General features: G+C 40.7%; 1 protein-coding gene across 8 annotated transcripts in view; it reads right to left on the bottom strand.

Annotated features, from left to right (window-relative positions):
• The window catches only part of MITF (melanocyte inducing transcription factor), a 163,128-nt gene that overhangs the window by 57,703 nt on the left and 80,611 nt on the right, over positions 1-24,814 (bottom strand). For 6 of the 8 annotated variants that reach the window (XM_045024997.1, XM_045024998.1, XM_045025003.1 and 3 more), the window contains one exon: positions 2,458-2,704. In XM_045024997.1, coding sequence (XP_044880932.1) covers positions 2,458-2,704 — 247 coding nt within the window. Of the gene's footprint in view, positions 1-2,457; positions 2,705-15,473; positions 15,562-24,814 lie in introns of those variants that run through there. The other 2 variants (XM_045024999.1, XM_045025000.1) reach the window with 1 other exon arrangement.

Here is a 24,814-nt window from a genome sequence, read left to right as displayed (position 1 = left end):
CGCACTGATATTCTTGGGAATTTTGCCATAGACTTCTGTAGAATCAATGTCGTGCCTGGAATTTTTGTGTGTTATGATTTTTTTATAGAACCTCATCCACATTAAAAGTAACAGAAAATGATCAGATTCTAGCAACTTCCAGAAATAAATAAAAAATAAAAAGTTTTATGGATTCTCCCCTTCCACGGAGCGTCAGTCATTTCACTAACTATGGTGCTCAAAGTACATGGGTTTGCATAATGGTTGCACTTGCTGATGCAGACGGTGCTAGCACAGATATTTATTTTACTCGAAGATGTAAATCGTCAGTCACCATGGAGTGGCACATAAGATTCCTGCGACCAGTGTCTCTGGTAGATAGTTTTCCTCCTCCGTTGCCTATATGGATTTGGGGGTAGACTGTGCTTTCAAGGCACAGCCCAGAGTAAGGGATGCTACAGAATGCCCTGCACCACGTGGAAAAACAGGAAGCAGTGGGAGGCAAAATACCTCCTTCTGCACAATGGGGGCACACTTACTACTATTCCCCTTTATAGGGTGGAGCCCCCTTCTCCCACCAATTCTGGGGCATGGTCTTCCCTAGGGAAGTAGTGAGGTGGCTTTTCCGAGCACAAGGATCTCACTTCTTCCTGATCCCCAGGCATCATGCCTAGCAATCTTCATGCCTCTCGCAATTGCGCGTGTGTGGGGCAAAGCAGAATCTGCTCCCTTAAAATTTTATGTTATTAAATAACTGACCCTCAGGTACCTCCTGCCAGCTTCTTTCTATTGGAGCCTCTGCTATTACTTCAGGCACCATCGAAAAATAAGAGACTGCTCCTTCTCTCATGTAAAAAGGCGGCTACAAAATAATGAATCTATAGCATCTTACTAATACTACTGCTGTGATTCTGGCAGTCACATAACAAACAGGACATTAAATATTTCCAGTAGTGATCAAATTTAGCAGAAATAAACCAAATATGTTGCTATAATTAAATGCCAAAGGTGGCATAAAACATTACACATACCAAGTGGGAGATTCGAAAATAAAGCTCTTTCACTGAGACTCTGAATGCATCATCATTTCCTTGTTAATTCAAGTGTATTCTGAATACGAGAATATTTCACATTACAGGCAACACCTACCAGTTAGGTGTGCATTCAAACTACACAACAGCATTTACGCAAGAAATCCAGTACATTTTTCCATCACAAATAATTTATTTTCCAGTCAAACATTCTTTGTTCATTTAATAGCTTCTGTATTAGGGGGGAAGAGTCAGAAAATTAGAGCCTGAATCAAAATTCAGATACCTTCTTTAATGTCCTTCCTCCTCACGGCCAAAACATATAAATGCTGTACTCAAATCTGATCCTATTTATTTTTTGCAGAACTTAAATAATGGCACTTTTACCATACTTTTTATTTAACATGACAATACTAAACACCGCTATAAGTGATAATGTATTAACGATAACTAAAAATACTTATACAAAACTTGCAGGATAACCCAAGTGTACACAGTTTGCTTTAAGATACGTTTATTTTAAATCTACCACACTATTCTTAAAACGAATCTTAAAATGGAGTTGACACAAAAATGCCAGCATTACACCATACTCTGAAAAATATTCTATTGTAACCAACTTCAATTGGATTTACTGGTTTACAGTTTGCTTACTGGCCAGAAAGAGTTACTAACCTTCATATTCTAATAAAAAGTAAACAAAGAAGGAGTTGCACGTGGTAGATAAAATTCGGTATTTGCACACTTACCGTGCTTTACTTTGATGTCGCATTATTTCATTTATCTTTTCTATCATTTTATATGTTCTTTTAACAAGGCATTTCACGGTACACTACTCTATCTCAACTTACCCAACATGTGTGAAACGAAGTCTGTTCTTGTTACAGTTTTTCCTCAGTAATTAGCAAGCTACATAGTCTCCGGCAGCAAGATACTGACAAGCTCCTACAGTTTCTAGTTTAACAAGGACCTCAAAGCTACTAATAGCAGTCAAAACATTTGAGCAAAAAGGATTACAATGGCTAGTTGCAAAAGGCTGGAAACTCACCCGTACTCCAGATTAAGTCTTTTTGAGAAGATCTTTTGTAATGGGTTTTGATTCAGTATTTAAAACAATTATTGATCAGAAATTAATTTGTTTTAAATGGAAGGCTGGTTTGAAATATTAATTATTTTAAGAGGGAATCTTTAAATATGTGAAAGAGACATTTTCAAACAAAATGTGTGTTAATTTTGCAACTAACGCTTGCATCTGAGATCAAGTTAAAAACTTCATTCTTCTCTGGTACTGGGACACTGAGTTAAAGCTAAAAATGAAACCAGACCCTGCAGCCCATTTGTGAAGTTTAGTTGCCATGAACATCAGTAACCATGTCACTATTACATCGACTATGTTTAGAGAAGTCTGAGAGCCAGTGAACTGAACAAAAAAGTCACACTCACTTACCTTGAGGACTTCCATTGGCACCTGGGTAGGAGGGGGCAGGTTAGAGGGGACGCTGACGTTGATGGCTGGTGTCTGACTGAGTGGTACTCTCTGCTGCATGAACTGGGCTGCTTGCTGCTTCTGTTGCTGCTCTCGACGCTCTTGCTCCTGCATCTGCTCACGCATGAGCTGCTGTCGTAACAAAATCCGTGATGTCATACTGGAGGAGCTTAGGGGAGGCTTGGAAGCTCCAGGATGCTCGGAACTGCTGTGGGAAGACCAAAGGCACAGACATCTCAGTTTCCCCATCTAGAATAATTATTTCCTGCGATTGCAGAGTTACGTTAAGTGTGAAACAAAGTGGCTCTCACACATACGAGGATGAGTAATAATACGCTGCCCAGGGTAAATTGGAATTTGGAGCTGATCTATTTTAGGTCCTTAGAAGCCAAATTAAGCTAAATTAACCTGATTACGTCGAGCCATTATTTTCAAGTGTCGATCTCTAGCAGCAAAGAGGAAATTTTTAAGTTTTAGACGTCTAATGCTCATCAACATCTAATAGAAATACAGCATCCCGTTGAGCCCTGTTGTAGCATGACTATAATTCTTTCATACTCCCATTTATAGTGGCAATGTTTTTATTAATTAAAAATCAAAAGACTGTATTTAGCATCTTCTTAAGTTTAAGAGGACTTTACTCAACCCTTTATGGAGGCATTAGGGGTAGGGGAGGATTCCCAGAACTACTGAGGCCTGGGGCTAAAGTTCCACCACATGTTCCTGCCTCCCTGAGAGCACCTGGAAACCCCTCCATACTAACTTGGTGTTCAAGGGTGGGTTGGGGCAGTGGCTCCTTGCACCACATTAGAGTTCTAGTAGATTTGCTAGTAGCACTCTCTTCAGGGGCGACCACCACTTGTGACAGTATCAACTCACTTTGAGGGCACTAGTAGGCCTGAAGTGAGGAGTGGGATGTGGGTGCAGGCAGGGAAACCAAAGCAATAGTTTGTAATGGATCCATGCTAGGAGGGGAAGTGAAGGGTATGAAGGGCATATGGGAGTAGCTGCGAGAGGCCCTCTGCAATGTGTTTTTTCCACAGATGGAATGATCTGGCCCGTTCTTCGTTCACAACACAATGATCAATACAACTCCCATATTTTACATATATAACGACACAGGAAAAGCAGACAAAGAGAAAGAGAATAAAAGAAACTGGAAAGGTTGAAGACAAGATATTTGAAGAGGACACGATATTTGGTTTTTTCCTGAACACGTGACACAATCTGAAGTGTAAAAGGAAGACTCCGTGCCGGTTAACATTATTCAACCTGTTCATTTTATATCCCACCTACCAGGGATTGCTGTAATCAAACAAATACTTAACCAAGGACAACTTTGGGAGGTTAGAAAGTTTCTGGTTCATTCCCATTCTGATCCATTTCACATATGCCACTTTTTAAAACACACACACACACACACACACACACACACACACACACACACTATTGTAAAATATTATTTGAGCTGATTTTTTCCAACTACTATGCTGTATAATGGCATGTATTATATTTAGATTTGCTATAATTATTACAGTCACTTCATATTGAGATTCTATTTACGAGTAGTTTACAAAGAGTTAATAAACGAGTAACAGATTTTGTGTGCTTACAGTAGTATATAAAGTAGTATGTGGTATATAGATGATTACAAGTACATCAGTAGAAGGTGTTTTAAGTGATTATAAGCCACCTATTGACCTCTTGCATGCTATAGCAATCTACAATAGCCAATTAATCACTCATTAAACCCCCTTAAAAATGGAATCTTAATAAAAAATAACCATTATTTCTATGGTGTCTTTCATCCAAGAAGAACCCAAAATAATTTAAAACCACTGAGCAGCACATCTATGGAAGGGAGGCAAGTGCATTTTGTAGATGGTTAAAGCTACTCAGCAGTTAAGAACAGATATTACAGAAATAACGCATCCACACAAGACAGCAAAGTCTCTTTTAGGTATGTATGCACCCCTCCCGCCCCAAGTACAGACATGAATTTGTTGCTTGAACCTGTAGAATCAAACCCACAGCATATGCTGAGTTCATACAGTAGGACTGGGATTTTCAAAAGCCGTAACTATTGAAGTCAGAAACAAAGAGCACTAACACCTGCTATGTCTGACTTATTAAGATCCAGATCCCAACACCTCCCAAAAGAAATCTCAGCTGCAAAACAAGACATTTTTTTCTGATTAGATTAAATGTTAAATTAATAGCATTAATCACACAAAAATTAAATGGTACAGTGAAACCCCGCTATAACACGATGATTGGGGTCCAAAATATTCGATCGCGCTAAGTGCGGGGTCGCGGTATAGCGGGGTTTACCATTTCAAGCTGGCCAGTTTCAAGCCGGTCGATTTCTCTTGGGCAGAAAACTACTTTCATTTGCGAACTGCCCATAACAGTAACTGAAAGGGTGCAGCTCCAGCAGCGGGGGCTCTCAGCCATGCAGCGAGAGAGGGAAACACTTGGGGAGAGTAGGGGAGACGTGCAAGGGGCAGAGCGAAGAGCAGCTGGGGTGGAGAATGGCTCTTCTCACCAAAAGGGTAAGCGGGGGTAGGCGAGAAGAGGCAGTGGGGAAGGCACATTCCATTTTTTTCCCCCTTCAGGGGCGCTCCAGCCTCTTTATTTTTTTTTTTTGCGCTTCGGCAGCGCTCTGGCCATTTTTTGGGTTTTTTTGTGCTTCCGTGGCGTTCCAGCCGCCCTTCTTTTGGGGGGGGGAGGCCTGGGGCTGCCAGAACCACCTTACAATCGCGTTATAGCCGAATTTGCGTTATTGCCGGGCTTCCCTGTATTAGGCCCATTACATTTAAAATGTATGATGCTTTCAAATGACAGGAACGACATTAACATGTTAAAGGGCAGCCATTCCAGTCAAGCGACACCATTGCATAGGTAAAGGGCCAGATTTTCAGAAGTGCTCAGCACCCAGCATCTCCCATTGAGAAATCTGATCCTCAGGTGCTCCACACCCAATAGTTCCCATTGCTCTCAGTGGGAGCTGAGCTCGCCAGCAAATCTGGCAAGCGATGTTTAGAACCAGTACGTTAAAATTAAATTGTTCACAGTAGGAATAAAAAGGGAAAGGGGTTATTTTGTTTAAATAACATTAAACCCAGATTTTCCAGAGCGCACAATCTAATTTTCCTTTAAAAAAAGGGGTGGGGGGGAAGAGAAGAGTTGCTATTTAAGGCCTGTCAGGTTGAAACATTCCCAGAGAGACTGATCCTTTTGATAAAACAAGAGAAAACCTTTGTGGTGAAACTAATGCAGCTGTGGAATAATCGTACTAATTAGCTGCTCAAGACAAGTCATTGACTGTGATACTCACAAAAAGAGCCTTTCAATTAACAGTGAAGTATTCTCACATCCTAAACCCATCACAGTGTTCTTTAACTTTGTTAAAGTTTGGATGAGCTTTTAAAAAGACATTCACACATTTCCAAACTGCAGAGAGGTTCTATTTAAATAGTTTGTTTCCTAAAATCGCTACAGGTTAGAGCTGAAATACCATTTCAGCTGCAAAACACAAGGATCGATCCCACTCCTATTCAAGTCAATGGACATTTTATTTAGGTTTACAGACATGCTCAAGAGGGTGCCCATCCATGTGCTCTAGGCGTCGATGGCAGAGATTACAAATACATACCAAGTTTAGCAAATGGATATCCCACTCCAATCCCTCCTCAAAACAATTTACCCCTCCATTCTTCCCCATTTTCAACTGTCATGAGGATGGGGGGCAGGGGGATAGATGAGCCTTGCAAGGCGCCCTGAAGTTAAAATCAGAGTTATTTTGAACCAAAAGATGGGGAAGTGAATTTCGAAGCTGTAGGGCTTTTTTCAAAGAACGGTCTGCCAGCAACCCCTCCTCATTTACACAATGAGGCCGCAGCTCAAGGACCTCTGCTGCTCTCAGCTATGGCAGCATGCCATGAGGGGAGAGACTCTCTCTGTTTTGTCATTTATTTCAATGGGTGCAGGAGCAGGCCCACTGTCTTTAATGGCAATTCATTTTATAACTCTTCAACCCTCCCCTGCCATGAGCACAGAAGACTGGACTAGATGACCTCTCAAGGTCCCTTCAAGTCCTACGATTTATGATCCTATGATTTTGTGTTCTTAAAAAAATAATAATAATAATAAAGTCAGTCCTTCTTCAGAAATGACTTAGATAACCTGGCAACAAACTCATCCGATCTCTGACTTTAAGTCTATTGATCTTATAGGTCTCTTCAACGTTCTGGGCTACTGGAAAGACATTGTTTTGTGTGTGACGGACTTGGCAATAGAAGATCTGAGAGTATACTCCTAACACAAATGCCATAAAGGGAAAACAAAAGGAGCCTGATCTTTTTCACATCCAAAACATCAGATTTGGGGGGCCAGATGAGAGGGGAAGAACAAGCTCCTGAGATTACAGAATGTTCTGTTCATCCTTAATACTCGGAAGAAGTCAGAAACAAATTATTTAGCAGCAAAAGAATTTAGTGAGCTAAGCAGATGTGTAGCTCAGTTTTTATTCATGCACGAACTGGTTACATAAGGGAGGTAGCCAATATAGTTCAGTTACTCCTAAAACTGACAGGATTCTGTTCGTAGCACACACCATAGCGCTCACACTGGAATGGAAGCTCTGAAGTTGAGGAACTTTCTGCTCTGACCTGCTTTTCCAGTTGAGTAACTTGGCCCAAATTAAACTTGTATGAGAAAAATATTCCATATTGGATCTACTACCTTCTTTAGTAAAACAAGATACACTTTGGGGAGGGGGGGGTGCACAAACTTACTCTCCTCACACTTGTTCTACTGACAGCTACGTACTCACATAAAGGTACTAAAACTGGTCAAGCCTAGAGTCTTCAGACTAGAAGCTCTGGCAGCAGCCTCTGTCCTGCAAAAGAGCGAAGTACTTGCATTACAATTACCTCCTCAGCCTTCAGGGCTCCAGGGGTCAAGGAAAACTTCATTGATTTTCTGCTGTCATACAGGTGATGGGGAGCCCGTGAAGGGAAAAGACTACATCTTCTGCAAGGAGGAGGGGTCAGCGATAGACGCAGCTGGTAGGGGCTGCTCCATCTGTCCACACACTAAGCACAGCTGCCCCTTGTCTTTATGGCACAGGGGTGGCCTTGGTGCCCTCTAGCCGGTCATGTGCAAGGAAGAAGGGGAAGAGGTGCTTTTAAAAAAGTGACCGATGACATTCTCATTTGCCCCCTTTTCTTAATCAGCACAAAGAGGCAAAGTTGGCCCTTTCCTAAAGTGCTGCTGTTCCTTCTCCAACAGGGAGTTCCCCTACATGAGCGGGAAGGCTGTCAGGCAAGTGGCAAATGATTTTTAATAAATGCATTGGATCCTCCTGCTACCCTTCCCTGAGTGCTCGCTATTAGTGGGTTAGGTTCAGTCGCTTTTTTTGTACAACATGATGCATGAGGCCGTAACAAGAATGTTTGGGCTGCCGTGTCCTCTGTGGGATGGACTGTCCAGTCCTAGGTCTTCTTCCATCAGACCCAGCTGCCCAAACTAGAGACCTGGACGAGACTGGATTGAGTGAAACTCAATGTGGACTGAATTCAAAGGTTGTACATTCCCTGCCAAAAGGTCAGCATCCTCGTGTCATAACTAGAAAGGGAATGGTAACAACCCTCCTGGAGACAATACTATAAAATCCCTCCTGGCCAGAGGCACCAACATCCTTTTACCTATAAAGGGTTAAGAAGCTCAGGTAACCTGGCTGACACCTGAACCAAAGGACCAATAAGGGGACAAGATACTTTCAAAAGGGGGGGGGGGGCTTTTGTTTGTGTGTTCTTTGTTTTTGGGGGTGTTCGCTCTTGGGGCTAAGAGGGACCGGATATCAACCCATGTTCTCCAAATCTTTCTGCACAAGTCTCTCATATTTCAAACTTGTAAGTAACAGCCAGGCAAGGGTGTTAGTTTTATCTTTGTTTTCTCAACTTGTAAATATTCCTTTTTGCTAGAGGGTTTACCTCTGTTTGCTGTAATTTTGAACCTAAGGCTAGAGGGAGTTCCTCTGGGCTCTCTGAATCTGATTACCCTGTAAAGTTATTTTCCATCCTGATTTTACAGAGATGCAGTTTACCTTTTCTTTTAATAAAATTCTTCTTTTAAGAACTGGATTGATTTTTCAGTGTTTTAAGATCCAAGGGTTTGGATCTGTGTTCACCAGGACTAATTGGTGAGGGGATTACCAAGCCTTCCCAGGGAAAGGGATGTAGGGCCTTGGGGGGATATTTCTTAAGCCTACCCAGGAAAAGGGGTGTAAAGGCTTGGGGGGATATTTTGGGGGAATTTTGCAACAAAAAAACTTCAAAAACAGACTCCAAAGAGAGACTGCTGAACTTGAATTAATATGCAAACTAGATACCATTAACTGTGGTCTAAATAAAGACTGGGAATGGTTGGGTCATTACACCAATTGAATCTATTTCCCTATGTTAAGTTCTCCTCACACCTTCTATGGGCCATCTTAATTATCACTTCAAAAAGTTTTTTTTTTTTCCTCCTGCTAACGATAGCTCATCTCAATTGATTAGACTCTGCCTGTTGGTATGCATACTTCCACCTTTTCATGTTCTCTGTATGTATAAATATCTCCTGTCTGTGTGTTCCATTCTATGCATCCGAAGAAGTGAGCTTTAGCTCACGAAAGCTCATGCTACAATAAATTTGTTAGTCTTTAAGGTGCCACAAGTACTCCTGTTTTTTTTTGGGGGGGGGGGGGGGAAGAGGAACTCCAAGTGGTCCTTTCCCTGTTTCTTGCTAAAGCACTTGGTGGTGGCAGAGTACCAGGTTTTAACCTAAACTGGTAGGAATAAGCTTAGGGGGCTTTCATGCGGGTCCCCACATCTGTATCCTAGAGTTCAGAGTGGGGAAGGAACCTTGACAATCCCCCCCGTCAAGGAAATTCACAAGCTAGGGCCTCTTTGGAAATCTCAAGTGGCGGGAATAGCCACTGCCACTGACCAGGAACCTTACAACCGTCTCTTCTTGATACACACTTCACCATAATGAGCCACATCTCCCACCCTGTCACCCCCCAAACTGGGTCTACCCCAGAAGGTCAGCTAGCCAAGACACTGGGGAGACCCCCTTATTCTTGTGAAGAGTGTGTGTAATGGGATGGGTTTCAGTGGTAGCCATGTTAAGTCTGTTTTAACCAAAAAACGAGGAGTCCTTGTGGTACCTTAGGGTACATCTATACTACCTGCTGGTTGTATTGGGGATCGATTTATCGCGTCTCGTCTGGACGCGATAAATTGATCTGCAAATCGATGCCTGGACTCCACCTCGGCAGGAGGAGTAAGCGGAGTCAACGGGGGAGCTGCGGCAGTTGACTCGCCACCGTGTGAGGACGGCCAGGTAAGTCGAACTAAGATACTTCAACTTCAGCTATGTTGTGTATATTAGTTTGAAACCCACCCTCCACCCCCTGCTAGTGTAGCCCAGGCCTTAGAGACTAGCTTATGCCCAAATAAATTTGTTAGTCCCCAAATGTGCCACAAGGACTCTTTTTTTGGGGGTGGGGGGTAATGGGATTGTTAACCACACAAGGTTTGGAACCTCAGTTTTAAATCTCACCCAGACTGCACTTCTGACAGCAGAGTCCCTAACACCATGCCCAGGTATTGATTCACACTAATTCAAGTGGTCTACCTTTTCCCAACCAATATTTGTAATTATAGGTTATTAGGAGATTTTTATGAACTTTCACACTTTTTTTTTTTTAATACAGATAAGCTCACAATTTAATTATTACAATAGGTGGTATGGTCATCTGCTCTGAATGCCCACCAGCTTCTTATGAGAATCATCTTTGACTCTGACTCAGTAAAAGCAGGATGGCCAACAACCCAGACCCCAACCCCCCCTGCCCCGCCCCCCTTCACACACACACACACACACACACGACACGATGGGTGGATGTCAGACACCGGTCCCTCACAGACATCCTTCCCGGTAGTATACCAGATTTGGCTCAGGACAGAACATCCGGGAGGTGCATAATACGTTTAGTGGCCTCTATGCTGCTCATCCAAAGGCATGAGGACTAACCCCTTGTACACTCTTGTGTAACTAATGAATTGTTTAACTCTGCAGTAGGAAAGCTCTGTGACAAAGTTAATGCTATTTTGATAAACCATGATATTTAGGATCTTTCTACAAATGCAGGAGGTGATGTCATTAAATTCCACCTACTGAAACTGACCAACAGACCCATCTTTTAAATTGACAAATCATTAAATTGGTTATCAATATTCTAACAAGTGTACTTCAGCATGGAACACAAGTAGTTAGGTTTGTACAACAAATACATTTATGAGCTACTTTGATGAACCATAAACTGCCTGACTTATTTGCTATTTTGAGGCCCAGAGAAATTACTGATTACAGTTTAATGACTACAATCCAATCTGTGTTTTCTGTCTGTATGGATGGCTGGAAGATTTGAATGACTGTACACGTTGACCATCTACATTATGGGTAATATTGTATCAAAAAAGGACACTGGCAGGTTTTTTTTTTTACATTATTCTAAAAACCCAAATTCCTTTACCATGTTACTAACATCAGATTATTAAAACCAAACATTTTCAGAACCTAATTTATCTTTAACTATTTATGCAGTTGGGTTAGGTCTTTATATCAAACACACACAAAAAAATAGACTAGACAGTTTCTAGTCAGTCAATTTGGCTTGCAGCTTCTTAAGTGCCAACAGGATTTTGAATGGTCTTGGTTGCAAAGGCTAATTTAGGTTGGATTCTTTTGTGTAAAACATTTCCAAAGAAATTTCTAATAAAGAGTTATGAAAATATTCCTGTAGACCTTAGATTTAAAAAACTATTGTTAGAAACCTAAATTACTCAACCATGTCTCGTCTATCTAAAGCTTTTTCTGAACACCCACAGTAATTATGTTTAAGAGAAATATGGACTGACATTCTTATTGTTTTGCATTTGTACAGCACTTAGCACAATGGGATCCTGGTCCATGACTAGGGCTCCTCGGTGCTACAGAAATACAAACAACTCAGTCTAAGCTCTTGAAAAATAAGGTCCTCATTTTCAGTTAGTATTCCGTGTTGATGGGAAATAAAACCTCCTATGTCTTTTGCCTAGAGTGGCACACAACCGATAACCCAAAGCATCTACATGGCAATCCATATATATATAATTCCCGAAGACACGGTCAAGAAATGCAAGGATGTCCTTCACAGATGTAACAGCCATTCAACAATTTTGACAATATAGGTAGGAGATCCAAGCTGCAGCCATCACCTCTGGATGACTTGTGGAAAATGGGAGTAATCAACTAACGTCTCTAAACAATCTTTATTTTTATCTAGTGAATGTGGTAAAAGTGATAAATTAAGGTAACACGCCTTTGTTTTCCAGGTTGTCCCACAATTTTTGACTAGTGAGAAAAAAGTGACACGCCCAAACTCTTTCTTCACTGTTCCTTTTCTCATTTGTTTTGCTGAGCCTTTGAACATTCTGAAACAGAGTTGTATGAAACGCAGTGGTTTAAATTCAAAGGAACGCTGTCATTTGTCCCCTCATACTTGTTTCACACACTAATACTTATATTTAGCTCTGGATTTGCCCTCCCCCATACAGCACCAAGTTTTTCCCCTTTTCCGGGTTGAAATGGTAGGTTGTTTGGGTGGAACCCACCCACACAATATCAATTTAGGACGGTTCAGAGCTCAAAACAGGTCCACTAATTTTCTTGAACCACTAGGCAAACAGGTATAGAGTTTGTAATTGAACTCAAAGCAAAGCAAGCAGCAGGTTGTGTGTCAAAAGAGCTAGAGTGCATAAGTTTTGGAAGGGCTCCCCCTAGTCCCTGCAAGGATGAAATTTACAATATCCCTTCCTATTTAAAGTTCGGATCAACATGGCTCAAGATGTTCTAAACCAAGGAATTAGAAAACAACCTATTCTTGCTATAGTGTCCAAGAAATGGATGTGTTTGGAATGCAGAGGATAAAATCATTATTCTGCACAATACTCTGTTCTGTAAATAGCTCCAGACTGGCTGGCTAATTTGAGGCTAGCTCTTGAGCTTCCAGAGGTCCACAGTACTTCAAATAAGCAACTGATTGATAGAAACAAAGACATATGAACCTTAAGAGATCTACGTAGAAAAGAGGCAATGACAAGGCCACGAAATGAGCAGATTAGTATATTTCCATCCTGAAGTGTTACTCCACACTCTTCTGGGTAAAAGAAGGGGTAGAGCTTTCAATGAAGGTATTAAAAAGGCTAAAACGTGATCCCTGCCACATTACTCTACCAAGGGAGAAGACGACTGCAGAGGGCAACAGTTCAGGTTACTAGACTTACCATTAGGCCATTTGGGGATAAAGCTCCGATAAACCTTGCTTACCAGGAAGTTACTACTCCTTTATAAGCCTGAACAATGATGATAGGGCTTTCAAGAGCCCCAAGTATCTGAGAAAAAACTTACTAAAGCTCAACTATTTAAGTGGAGTGATAGCACTCACAAAAAGTGAGGCCACTTGCCACCCTATGTTCCTGTGATGACTTAAAGCAGTCCAGCCTTAAAGGTTTAGTTAAGAGATCAGCCTAGCCAAAACTTTTAGTGTACAAAAATATCAAGCCAACAGAAGCACCAGAAGATGGCCAAGCACAAAGATTAAACATTCCAAGAAATCTACTGAGATGTGTGTCCTTATGAGGCCCAGAGGTGAGAGAGAATGCACAATTAGAAAAACTTGCGTTCAAGGTCTTCCATTTAGCCAGTCCACACTGACTTGTACAGAGAGTGGCTTGTGTTCCTAGTCGGTACAGAACATAAGTGGATATTCACATTGTTATTTCTACCTTGATCTCAATTTAAAACATTCATTTTAAACTGGAAATTTTTGTTTTATTTTGTTTGAGCCAAGGTGTTATCAGAAGAGAACTGATAAAACATTTCCCACTCATGTGGCTGTGATATTTCTGTTTTTGATTAATTAAAAACTTCAGCACCACAAATTAATTTGTATTGATTCAGGTTTCAGTCTCTCTACACAGAGGAAAAAAATCCAGAATTAAGATTTCAGACCAACTTTGCATGACTTAACCTACACTCGTATCAACGCCCCTTCACACACACACACACACACACACACACACCATTCCCTTCTCTATTGATAACAGTGAAACTTCTCATTGCTTCTTAAATGCCAGTGGATTTTGCTATTCACTGTACTGAAGGCTATCCCATGGAAAAAAGATAAGGAAGCACATTATAAAAGTTATAATAAGGGAGAAAAGATCGAGTTAGGAGAGTGATTTTGTACATAACAAATTACTACAGGTTTCCCCGTAGCACTTTGGACTTCATTCCTAAAACTTAATAATTGATTGTGGGTTATAGTGACACTTCACTCCGCAATTCTATTGGCTGCCATGGCTTAAAGTACCAATGTGGAAAAAAAAAAAAAAAAAAAAAAGTCTTGGCACGCTGCTACGTCCTTTCCTGCCAAGGACAGGGCAGTAAAACTGATAAAATTACTCTTATAAATGGATGATATAGGTCCTCACACCATACATTTCCTGCTGCTTTGATGCAGGAAACTGACATTTTCCACATTTGAAAATGATGTGTTCATGAGATAGCCTGCTTGCTATTGCCCTTGCTTCGCTGCTGACAAGAACACATCCTCCTCCCTACCCCTTTGCCCCCTCCTCCCCATCCCCCCCCCACAATGTTTTCTGTGTTCATCTCAAACTACACTTGCTCTGAGCTGCTCTCCTCCAACTACACCATTTAAAGTCCATCAAACAGTTGGACGTACTCTCAGTACAGTATGCAGCAAAACTGGTGTGTTCTACAGTGGGTGCACCTGGGTGTTTTGTCAGCAGGTGCAGGACTAAAGAATCTTTCAAAAAGCCAGTTCAGGGAGGGGAAAAAAAATCTGCAGGTGAATCAAAATGAGTTTTTATAAAGGGACAAAAAAAGTCTCACAAATAAGCAATTAATTGTTGAAACAACAGATGGATTTATCCAGTAAAGTATGGATATTTTTTAATTAAAAATCCTATTAAATAGTTGTGTACTATTTAGTATTTTTCCATTTTTTTCTACCAGCCTTTAAAACACACCTTCACAAGCTGCTGAACATAATGCTTTTCCATCTTAATGAAAACCTCTCTCATGACCTGAGCGCATTCAGTAAATAATTATTAAGCTCTGGCAGTGGCTTTTGCATGAGTCTTGACTTAATAAAATGCCATAAGTTGATTTGCTTGAATGCCTATTCACTTGGGGACACAGCTTTCAGTATTGTTTAGAAAGCTTTATCACCACATCTCTAAGCAGGGTAAATGTAAAGAGGCAATATCTAGACGTTGCAAAGGTCACAGTAATAAAGGATTTTACAGTTTGTATGTTAAAAGCTCAGAGGATAATTATAAGTTCAAAATACATAAAGGAGACTTTCAAATATACTGGTTAAAAACAATCACTATAAAATCATTTAATATTGATCTCTGTTATATACTTCAGTTTAACCAGGAGATGTCAGTAAACAAAAAGAGATAAAACCAAGATTTTCAAGAAAGGAAAATTTGCCATACATTTGCCTGTTCAGCTGCATTAAGAAATGAGTGTCAGTATAATAAATCAGAAACACAACTAATCATGTTATCCCAACCCACACAATACATTTATATCCTATATCAAACCCTTCTTTAGCCCAACCACCATGTTTTGTTTAACAATTTCAAAAGTCGTTAAAAACAAATTAAAGCATTTCTAGGTTCCCCCTACCGAAAGTTGCTATCTCTGTCTTAGCCAGTCAGACACAGCTGTTGTAGCTTCAAGCGAGGTGACGAGGACAAGTTAACAAGCACAGTATTTTTAACTCTCAGAACAAAACCTCCATCACAATCAGTTTGTTCAGAGCGCTGTTTCTGAAATAAAGTCTCACTTACAGATAGAAGCTTTCAAAGGAGCATGGCATGAACATCTGAACTCTAAGAGCTTCCATCTTCCCCCCCTCTCCACCTCTTTAAGGTGTTCTGCAAGCCCTTGGAGAAGAGTGAAAGTCAAACTAAGTTCTGGCAGTGGATATGTCACTAGGGGTGGCTCCAGATAAGACCCTGGCAACTCCAATCCAAGCAGAGTTCTGTGCCAGAATGGTGCCCTAGCGTCTGTGTGCATCAACAGACCTGTTTAATCCAGCACCTACCTGGGGGAAAGAGCTGCTTGTCACAGTAAAATGAAAAGCCTCATTTAAAAGTGAATGGGAAGAAATTCAGAATCAGGGTTCCACAAGGTGCGATATACTTATTTCTTACCAACAACATGTTAAGCTACTGCACATGAAGTATTTGATCAGATCATCCCAGAACAGTAGATACACATGCTGTGCCATGATTTGAAGAAATAAAGCATGGTTTGTAGCATTAGGGCCCAATCCCATAAACACCTACACACAAGTCACTATACTGCTCGTAGGCCCACTGACTTAAGGAAACTTTAGCCAGATATTGGGGGCAGGAGGGGAGAGAGAGATAAAAGATGCTACCGAAAGCAGCTATCCCCTTCACAAATTAATGGCCTGGTCACACAAGCTCTAATGCTCACTTACTCTGCAGTTGGAGAGCACCGGCTAGCAAAGGATCCCTTAGCAACCAGGACTTTCACAGAAACTGAGCTCCTCAGGAGACCAGAGGGGCCCAGGCGGGACTGCAACAGTAAGTGACCTCTATTTCTGCTGGCTTCTGGGAGATGAACCCCTTCTTGCTTCCAACATGGGACAAACTCTGTTATCCGGTAGAACAACGTATTGAAACATTGTGTGTGAAAGCTTGGAATTTACTGCTCCTTAGGCAAATGCAGCCTGTGTGTGGGAAGACAGGGCCTTTAAATATATATTTTCTTTAAAGTGTAAACCATTTTCACCTTCCAAGTTTAAGAAAAGGAAACCAGGTCCTCCTGGTGATAAGGATATTAGCTGTAACAAACACTGTAGTCAAAGCTATACGGATGTCATTAGTTGACTCCATTAGCACTGTTACAGAACCTATTTTAGCTGTGTTTGAAAGACAGAGGCAGAATCCCCAAACAGAAGAGAGAAAAACTGTTAGGTAAGGCTGACTTCCAGCTTTCCAGCAATTGCAAGGTGTCAAAAAATAATTTTAAAATGTAGCGGACTTTAGTTAATATTCTCCAATAAACTTTCAAAGCCATGCACCATGAGAACAAACTTATGCTTTTCTTTCACAGGTATCTTCTATGAGCTAGCTTTAAAGATTTGCCTTTCACTTGAAAGTCTTATTAGTCACCTTGTTAAAGACTTTTTCAAGCAATTCAGACACTACTTTCCTGTTATCAGTACTTACTGATAAAAAATATGTTTGCAATAAACAGACTACACGCTACAATAAAAGCTAAAGGTGGTAAAATGGAGCAGCCAGCAGATAACACCACCCTGATAATCTCTACAGTTTAGGAGCTTTGTAATGTAAAATTTACCTTCTTTATCTAGCCAAACAAATAGAAAGATAATACTGTCGCCAATGAGGTAGACAAAACGTTTGTTAATTTCACTACACTACAGCTTTACAACTGGTTGGCCCTAAAAATCTGACCTCATGTCATTTAGTTAAAAGAATAAATGAGTTATGTTAATTATCGCTTGACTCTTGGGACCTGTAAACTCACTCGTGTGAGCAGCCCCACTGAACAAAAACAGGAATAACTCAAGTTGAGTGTTCTCAGTTTCTGCACTTATTTGTCATTTATCAGAACCTCTCCAAGGGGGGGGGGGGAGTTTACAGTGGTGTAAAAAGAACAGGAGTACTTGTGGCACCTTAGAGACTAACAAATTTATTTGAGCATAAGCTTTCGTGGGCTACAGCCCACTTCTTCGGATGCATAGAATGGAACATATATTGAGGAGATAGATATACACATACAGAGAGCATGAAAAGGTGGGAGTTGTCTTACCAACTCTGAGAGGCCAATTAAGTAAGGAAAAAAAACTTTTGAAGTGATAATCAAGATAGCCCAGTACAGACAGTTTAACTAACACGGCTGCTACTCTGAAACCTATTACAGTGGTGTAGTAATTCAGGAACTAAATTCCTCTGTTCATCCTGGATTCTGTGTTTACTGACTTAACTTGTTACAACGGTGTTTGATAATAATTTCTAAAGAACTCAAAGGTTCCCTAAATCTCATCTCTTTACACACATGACATCCTGGTTCAGTTGTGTTGAACAAACAGGACTTTTAAAAGTGAGAAAAGGAAATACTTACGTAAGACTTGATTAAAGAACCACAAACAACCACAATAATGAAAAATCACAATGCAAATTCTGTGCTCCGGTACTTTTAGATCTACTTTCCCATCATGTGTGCACCTTATTAACAGCAGTACAGGTTACATACATGGAGAAAACAAGCCTCTGCATGTTGCAGAGACAATTCTAAGATCAAAGTGATCCTTATTATACAACATACAAACTCAGCATTGCCAACTCTAGCCATGATATTTGGTATGTATCTTAAAGTCCCACTTCCTGAAGGCAAGCGATTATGCAAGCAGGTCACCAAGAAAAAAGGGGAGGTGGGGAGGGAAGAACAAGAAGTTTCTAGCCCTCTTGGCTGCCAAGAAAAGCTTAACAACAAGATTAAAAACTAAAATCAGAAAGCAAACAAAAGTAACCTCGAATTATTTTTTAAAATATTTTTAAGCCGCTCATGATTTGGGGGGCCTGACTCATTGCTTCTGAAGCCTTGGGGTTGGCCACTCAGTTAATTCTGAAGCCCTCTATCTGAGTCCTTCCATTCCTATGCCCATTGCAAGAGTGCAGGGGAGGGGAATGCGCAGCAAACGTGGTTTGCCATGATGCCGTTGTGGGCATACTTCAGCGCCCGGTGGAGATTGCAGCAGCTGCACACTACTCTCATTTACCTTGGACTGCCAATAGTCTGCTTGCACCTGTGGGCAGCCATGAAATGCTAACTGGCCACACACCCCTCCTTCTCCTTGTACAACAGGTCAAGGTTGTAAGGGGACCATGAGAGCGTTGAGTATATTGTTTGGCCAGCTCTATGCCAGCTGGGGAGTACTCCTTCTTTGGGGATATTCCTTTGGGAGATCTGCTTCCTTTAACCATTACTTTATGTCACCAGAAAAGGAAAAAAGAGACCCCAGTGGTAACACACAATCAGGTCAAGGTCTCTGGAGTGTTTACTCGTCTCCAGGTGTCAGTAAATGGGACATTATCAACTTAAATGTAACTTGAGTGTGCAACTTTTTCCCTTTAACTTATCATTGTTCCTTGAGTCCAGCCCCCTGCCTTCACTAGCAGGACCAATTTTTGCCCCAGATCCCTAAGTGGCCCCCTCAAGGATTGAACTCACAACCCTGAGTTTAGCAGGCCAATGCTCAAACCACTGAGCTATCATTCTTCCTACAGGTTAGATTGCTATAAACTGGAGGAGACTGAAGGAAAACCTTCATGACGCTTTTCACTTGCTTTAAGTATTTTGCAGCCATTTGTTTAATCAGCTTTACTGTTTCTCCTATAGTCAATTTGTATCCCATTTGTGTGCGTCTTTCGCACAGCAACAAGGAAGAGAAAACACATTTTTTTAAAAATTCAGAAATGTGATTGTAAAACCCCAAAAGTTAGCTAAGGGGTCTTGGGGGCAGATAATGCCAATTATTTATTTAGGCCACACCATAAACTTACATGGTGCTTTACAGGGGAAAAGAGCAATGAAAGGAAGACAACTGTTAATCAATAAAGCTAAGAAGTCTGAAATTGGAAATTCTGATTCTTTTTCTACAGAGGCAATAAGGAAGTGAAAAAGGAGGAAACTACCCTAGAGCAGAGGGCATTGGCAGACAGCAAGCAAAAACAAGTAGATTTTGAGAATTAGCTTTAACCATTGAGATCAGTGGAGAGGCTCTCATATACTTCAGTGGAAGTTTGATTGGATCCCTTGTGTTAGCAGAAGACTGTGCATTTAGAGAAATACATGTAAAGTATACAAGTAGCCATGTTGCCTAACACCATGCTAACATATAAATCATATCCCTCAAGGCCAGAAGGGACCATTATGATTATCTACTCTGATGATGAGATGACTTCTTGCATAAAGACAACTCAAAAAACCCTCACCCAATAATTTCTGCATCAAGCCCATAGTTTCTGTTTGAACTATGGCATATATTTTAGAAAGCCATCCTGTCTTGATTTAGCAGCAAAGAATCCTGTGGCACCTTATAGACTAACAGACATTTTGCAGCATGAGCTTTCGTGGGTGAATACCCACTTCTTCGGATGCAAGAAGAAGAAGTCTTGCATCCAAAGAAGTGGGTATTCACCCACGAAAGCTCATGCTGCAAAACGTCTGTTAGTCTATAAGGTGCCACAGGATTCTTTGCTGCTTCTACAGAACCAGACTAACACGGCTACCCCTCTGATACTTGTCTTGATTTAAAGGCTACAAGTAACAGAGAACCCACCACAACCCTAGATAATATTTAATTATCCTAATTTAAAACTCTGCTCTTTACTTCTAGTCTGAATTTGTCTAGTCACATGCACATAAGGGGGGAAAAAAAAAAGATTAACGCTGCAGACCACTGCATCCAATTAAAAAAAAAATGCCAGAGGATGTTATGAAGGCCAAGACTACCAGTACCACAGGGTTCAAAAAAGAACTAGGTATGTTGATGGAGGATAGGTGCATCAAGGACTATTAGCCAGGTTTGACAAGGATGGTGTCCCTAATCTCTACTTGCCAGAAGCTGGGAATGGGTGACAGGGGATGGATCACTTGATGATGACCTGTTCTGTTCATTCCCTCTGAAGCACCTGGCATTGGCCATTGTCAGAAAACAGGATATTGGGCTAGACAGACCTTTGGTCTGACCCAGCGTGGCCATTCTTATGTTCTAAATTATCTTTTAAGCCAGATATTTCATTTAATTAATTAAGCCACATCACATTTTAAATAAATGTATGAAAGCAAGGTTTCTGCATTATGTTTCTGGTAAACACCAAGAAGATAAATGTTTATGAATGGATACCCTGGAGTCAATACAATGAACACTCACTCATCGATATAGCAGAAATAAGGTTGCATGTAAATAATTGCCCGGTTTCATTCTGGGACTCCTGCAGAACAAAACAAATGGATCAGTTTCAGAGCATGTGTGAAAAGTGAGTTTACATATTAGAACGCATGATCTTTAGAACAGAGTGAAGAGCAAAAACTGATCATTACAAAAAATACATTTTAAAAATATTCCTGTTTCAGCTCAAAAACAGGCTTGATTTCAAGCAAAAAAAATACTGCACTTAACAGTTTTGCCATAGTACTGATTCAGTTTCATCGAGTTTTAGCAAAATGTAAAGACCTCAGATTTCAGTCTTTTCTTAACATCTTGCTCAGGCCTGCACAGGGTGAAGCAGATATGGAGCAGGAACATCTCTCCTTAACCTTCTTCAAAGTGCATGCACCTACTGACATTTTTAAAAAGCAACCAAATTGACCAAATGTATTTGCTAGACACTTACTCCTCTCTGGTTGCTGACAGTATAACCCTTGAATGACTATTTCTATTCAGAGTTAGGGATATATTTGCTGAGGAAAGGTTGCCAACTCCTGAATCATGTAAACAGAAATGAGAGCCAGAAAACATTTCATTGGACTCTGAAGTTCACGTCTGCTTTAGTTACTGTGACAAAAGGCAAAGGCAGGGATTTAGTTTATAACCTATAAATCTTGAAAGGACTTGATCACAAAACCTTGGTGTGAGAGTTCAGGATTAACTGGTTTAAAATATTTAGATCTTGTTTATTTAGCACTCAGGACCATGGCACATTACCTGCAGAAGCAGTCACACAACTGCAGGGCTCTCAAACTGGGGTTTGGAACACCTCCATTTCTGTGCAAACACAGGCACCAGTTTTACCATGAAGAGATCAGAAAGGCCCCATGGCTTCTCCATCACCTCCTCTCCTTCTGAGAGGAAAGATAAACGTCATCTGTGCCCATCACTGTGGTATCCAAGACCCTGATCTCATCTTCACTCATCTCTATATCTTTACAAAAAAAGAGCTGGAAGGGATAGAATTGGGATCCCCTCATCTTCTCTCAGTGAACATAAATATGGGACTAATGCTGCAAATAGTCACTGTGACAGTCTGTAGCCCTATGTCTATCCTTTTCTCAAGGCTATGATTTTGTACAAACTGTGCCTTGAGATATCATCTGAAAACTCACAATTTGCTGATCATTATTGTCCTGGTTAAATGTGTGTGGCAACGCTGTATGTAAAGTTACAAAATTCTCATGTATGACATTACTGAGACATGTTCCAAGTTTAGAAGAGCATCCGGCCACAAACCAGAGACAAAAGGCAAACTGATGCCACAGCCAGGTGTCAATGAAATCTTGGACCATCACCTGGCTGAGTGGCCATTCTTTGGCAGGAAAAATGGTATGAACGAGAAATTTACATCTTGGAAAAGTCCTCACAGACTTTGTCTCCTGAACTTCAGTTGGAGAGGACTCTCAAAGAAGAGGAAAAAAGTATAAAAGAATGGGGAACAGATGCCTCAAGTTATTCCTCCCATTCTCTCTACCCACTGCAGCCACGACACCTGACGAGCAAAAAAACAGCTTTCGACTGAGGGAGGGATCCTGTCTGAAAGGAGTTCAGCCAGTAAGACTGCTGAGCCATGTGAGACTTTTGCTTTGAATTCACTTCACTTGTTAAGTTAGGTATTAGTTGCATTTTACCTTTTTATTCCTTTGTAACCAATTCTGACTTTTATGCCTCATTACTTGGAATCGCTTAAAAAAAAATCTCTCTGTAATTCAACTTGTTTTATCTAAATAGTGTGCTTGGACTGAAGTGTTTGGGAAACTCCATTTGAGATAACAGGATCTGTGCATATCATTTTCCATTAATAAAATGACAGACTTTGTATGTGCTTGTGTTGTCCAGGAGAAGGCTGGGCAGAACAGTATGTATGTTTCTTGGAGAAAGTCTGGGACTGGAAATTTGCTGGTTCTGCTCTGCGGTGTAATTCATGAATGGCTGGCCATAGCACTCACACAGTATAGCTCGCAATAATTTACATGCTGAAGGTTGTCTGTGAGCAGACCAGGAGAGGTTGCTGTCACAGCAAAGCAGTGTAAAAGGTACCAGGTTAAGAATTGAGAGGACAGCTGTTCAACAGCACAGATTGTACCCTGGAGAATGTCAGTCACCAAATACCACAAGTTGCTCTTTGGCACTGAGCTTCTGAAAAGTCATGTTTGCATAACAGTATCCTGTATTACATGACTGGGATGGGATACTGTGGGTGGGACAAAGAATTTAAACCTAATTAGATTACATTTCCTTGAATTGTCTACAAAAATGCTGGAGGCCAGAAGAGGCCATCATAGCAGTGGTACCTTTTGGCCTTACAATTTATGAATCTTTGTTCAAGAAAAAAAGAAACATGAGTTGGCACAAAAATTCACGTATGCCTGAAGCTCAACAGCCTGTCCATGCCTAATACATCAGAGAAATTGTTCATCTTTATAGAGAAGCTGCTCCTATACCACCACAGTCGTCATCAGCTGGTGTTATTGACTATAACTACTCAAGGAGGTGCTTCTAATGGATGCACCTGGCTGCCTGAGAAAGCATTTACAGTGCCAGATTACTGTCTCTCTCTCATGCTGGTATGTATAACATCCACAATTTCCTCCCCTTGTATACTCCTTCCCCCACCCTCCTCCTGAATACCAAGCATCCCCTAGCATAGCAAAATACAAAAAACACACACCATGACATTGACGCAAGTAAAATGGAGGAATCCCATTCCACCACATTTTACTCTAGTGTAGCTTTTACACACACACACACACACACTTACTTCAGAAAAGGGTCTATATGTCTACATTTTTTAGACTTTACTCTGCCTACTGTTAAGACTTTGCTACTCTTCATTCCGCCTTCTATTTGTTCCCATAGTTAGTATCTTTGGTACCCTGGTGCCAACTCTCATACTAGAACTTGCTTGTTTTATTAAGGAAGCTATTATGAACTATTTACAGGTGGAACTGATGTAAAATGAACATGAAACGTGCTATGGTATACAATTCATGCTTACTGAGTAAGCACCATAAGCCAAAGCCACTCTGTTAATATATGCTTGTGCACATACTAGCTGATGCTTCATACCGATGTCCAGAGTTAATCTTGTTTGACAAACAGAGGCGGCCCTGCTGGTTTTGAATTTTTCTGTACTTTGCTAAAAGAACTAAAAACAAAGTCTAACTCTCATACACTAGATGGAGCCTTGTGTCTTATTTCACTTCGCCTGTCAAACTTCATTTAGCTATTCTCAGCTTCCTTTGCACAAGGAATTAGATTTCAAGGGTAAAAGAGGTGAGGGGCATTGGTGTAATGGTTAAAAGAAAAAGAGTGGGTAAACTCTTAACCTAAACTCTGTATTCCCCAAATGAGAAGTGGGTAAACACAGCGTACCCAGCTTCGCCCTCGACTACGCTGCCGGTGAGGGGTAAAAACCTGGTCCCAATGAAGACAGTCAGTTGGGTAAATGCCAATAGACATGGCTAGGGCCAGGATTTCAACTGGGGTGGGTCTTTTTTTAAACAAAACACACACACACTGCAATTTAAAAAAAAAATTACTCAGGAAATTACTTTTAATGAAACACTGTTCTATAGGCTTCATAGCATCAAACATCAGATCCCATTTAAAGTTACTGAGTGCTCTAAGATCTCCAGACCACACTGAAGCCTACACTGCATGTACAATCCATCATAGTTTGAATAAACATTGGAGAACTCTACAGTTAGCTTGTGTTTTATTAATTTGTGTTTGCATCTCTCTTCTATTTGTTTAAGTACATTAGAGAAAAAGTAGAAGAAGTAAGATTTCTAATCTTTCATTCAATAATGAGTTAAATTGCTTAGTAATTTCCTGGGTCTCATTTTTCAATAGTGCTAATACCAAGGTTTCCTTCAAACACTGCTAACTCTGCTCTTGTCTAGTCAATTAAAAAGAATTATCATTAATGGATTGATGATGCCTCAGTTTGTCACTTGAGATTCTTTTGACTCTGCTGATTTACATACCTAGAGCCAAATAATTTACAGCCAAATGCTATGGTTGAAGTCAGTGGGAATTTTGCTCAAGTGAAGAATGAAGAATTTGACCGAGATTGCTAAAACAATATCTCATCAATCTTCCCTTAGTCATGTTTGGAGGGGGGGGAAAAAT

Source organism: Mauremys mutica, chromosome 7 (assembly GCF_020497125.1).
Source record: "Mauremys mutica isolate MM-2020 ecotype Southern chromosome 7, ASM2049712v1, whole genome shotgun sequence".
NCBI lineage: Eukaryota > Metazoa > Chordata > Testudines > Geoemydidae > Mauremys > Mauremys mutica.
The sequence above is the reverse complement of the archived record's forward strand: the minus strand, read 5'-3'. Positions and strand labels throughout refer to the sequence as shown.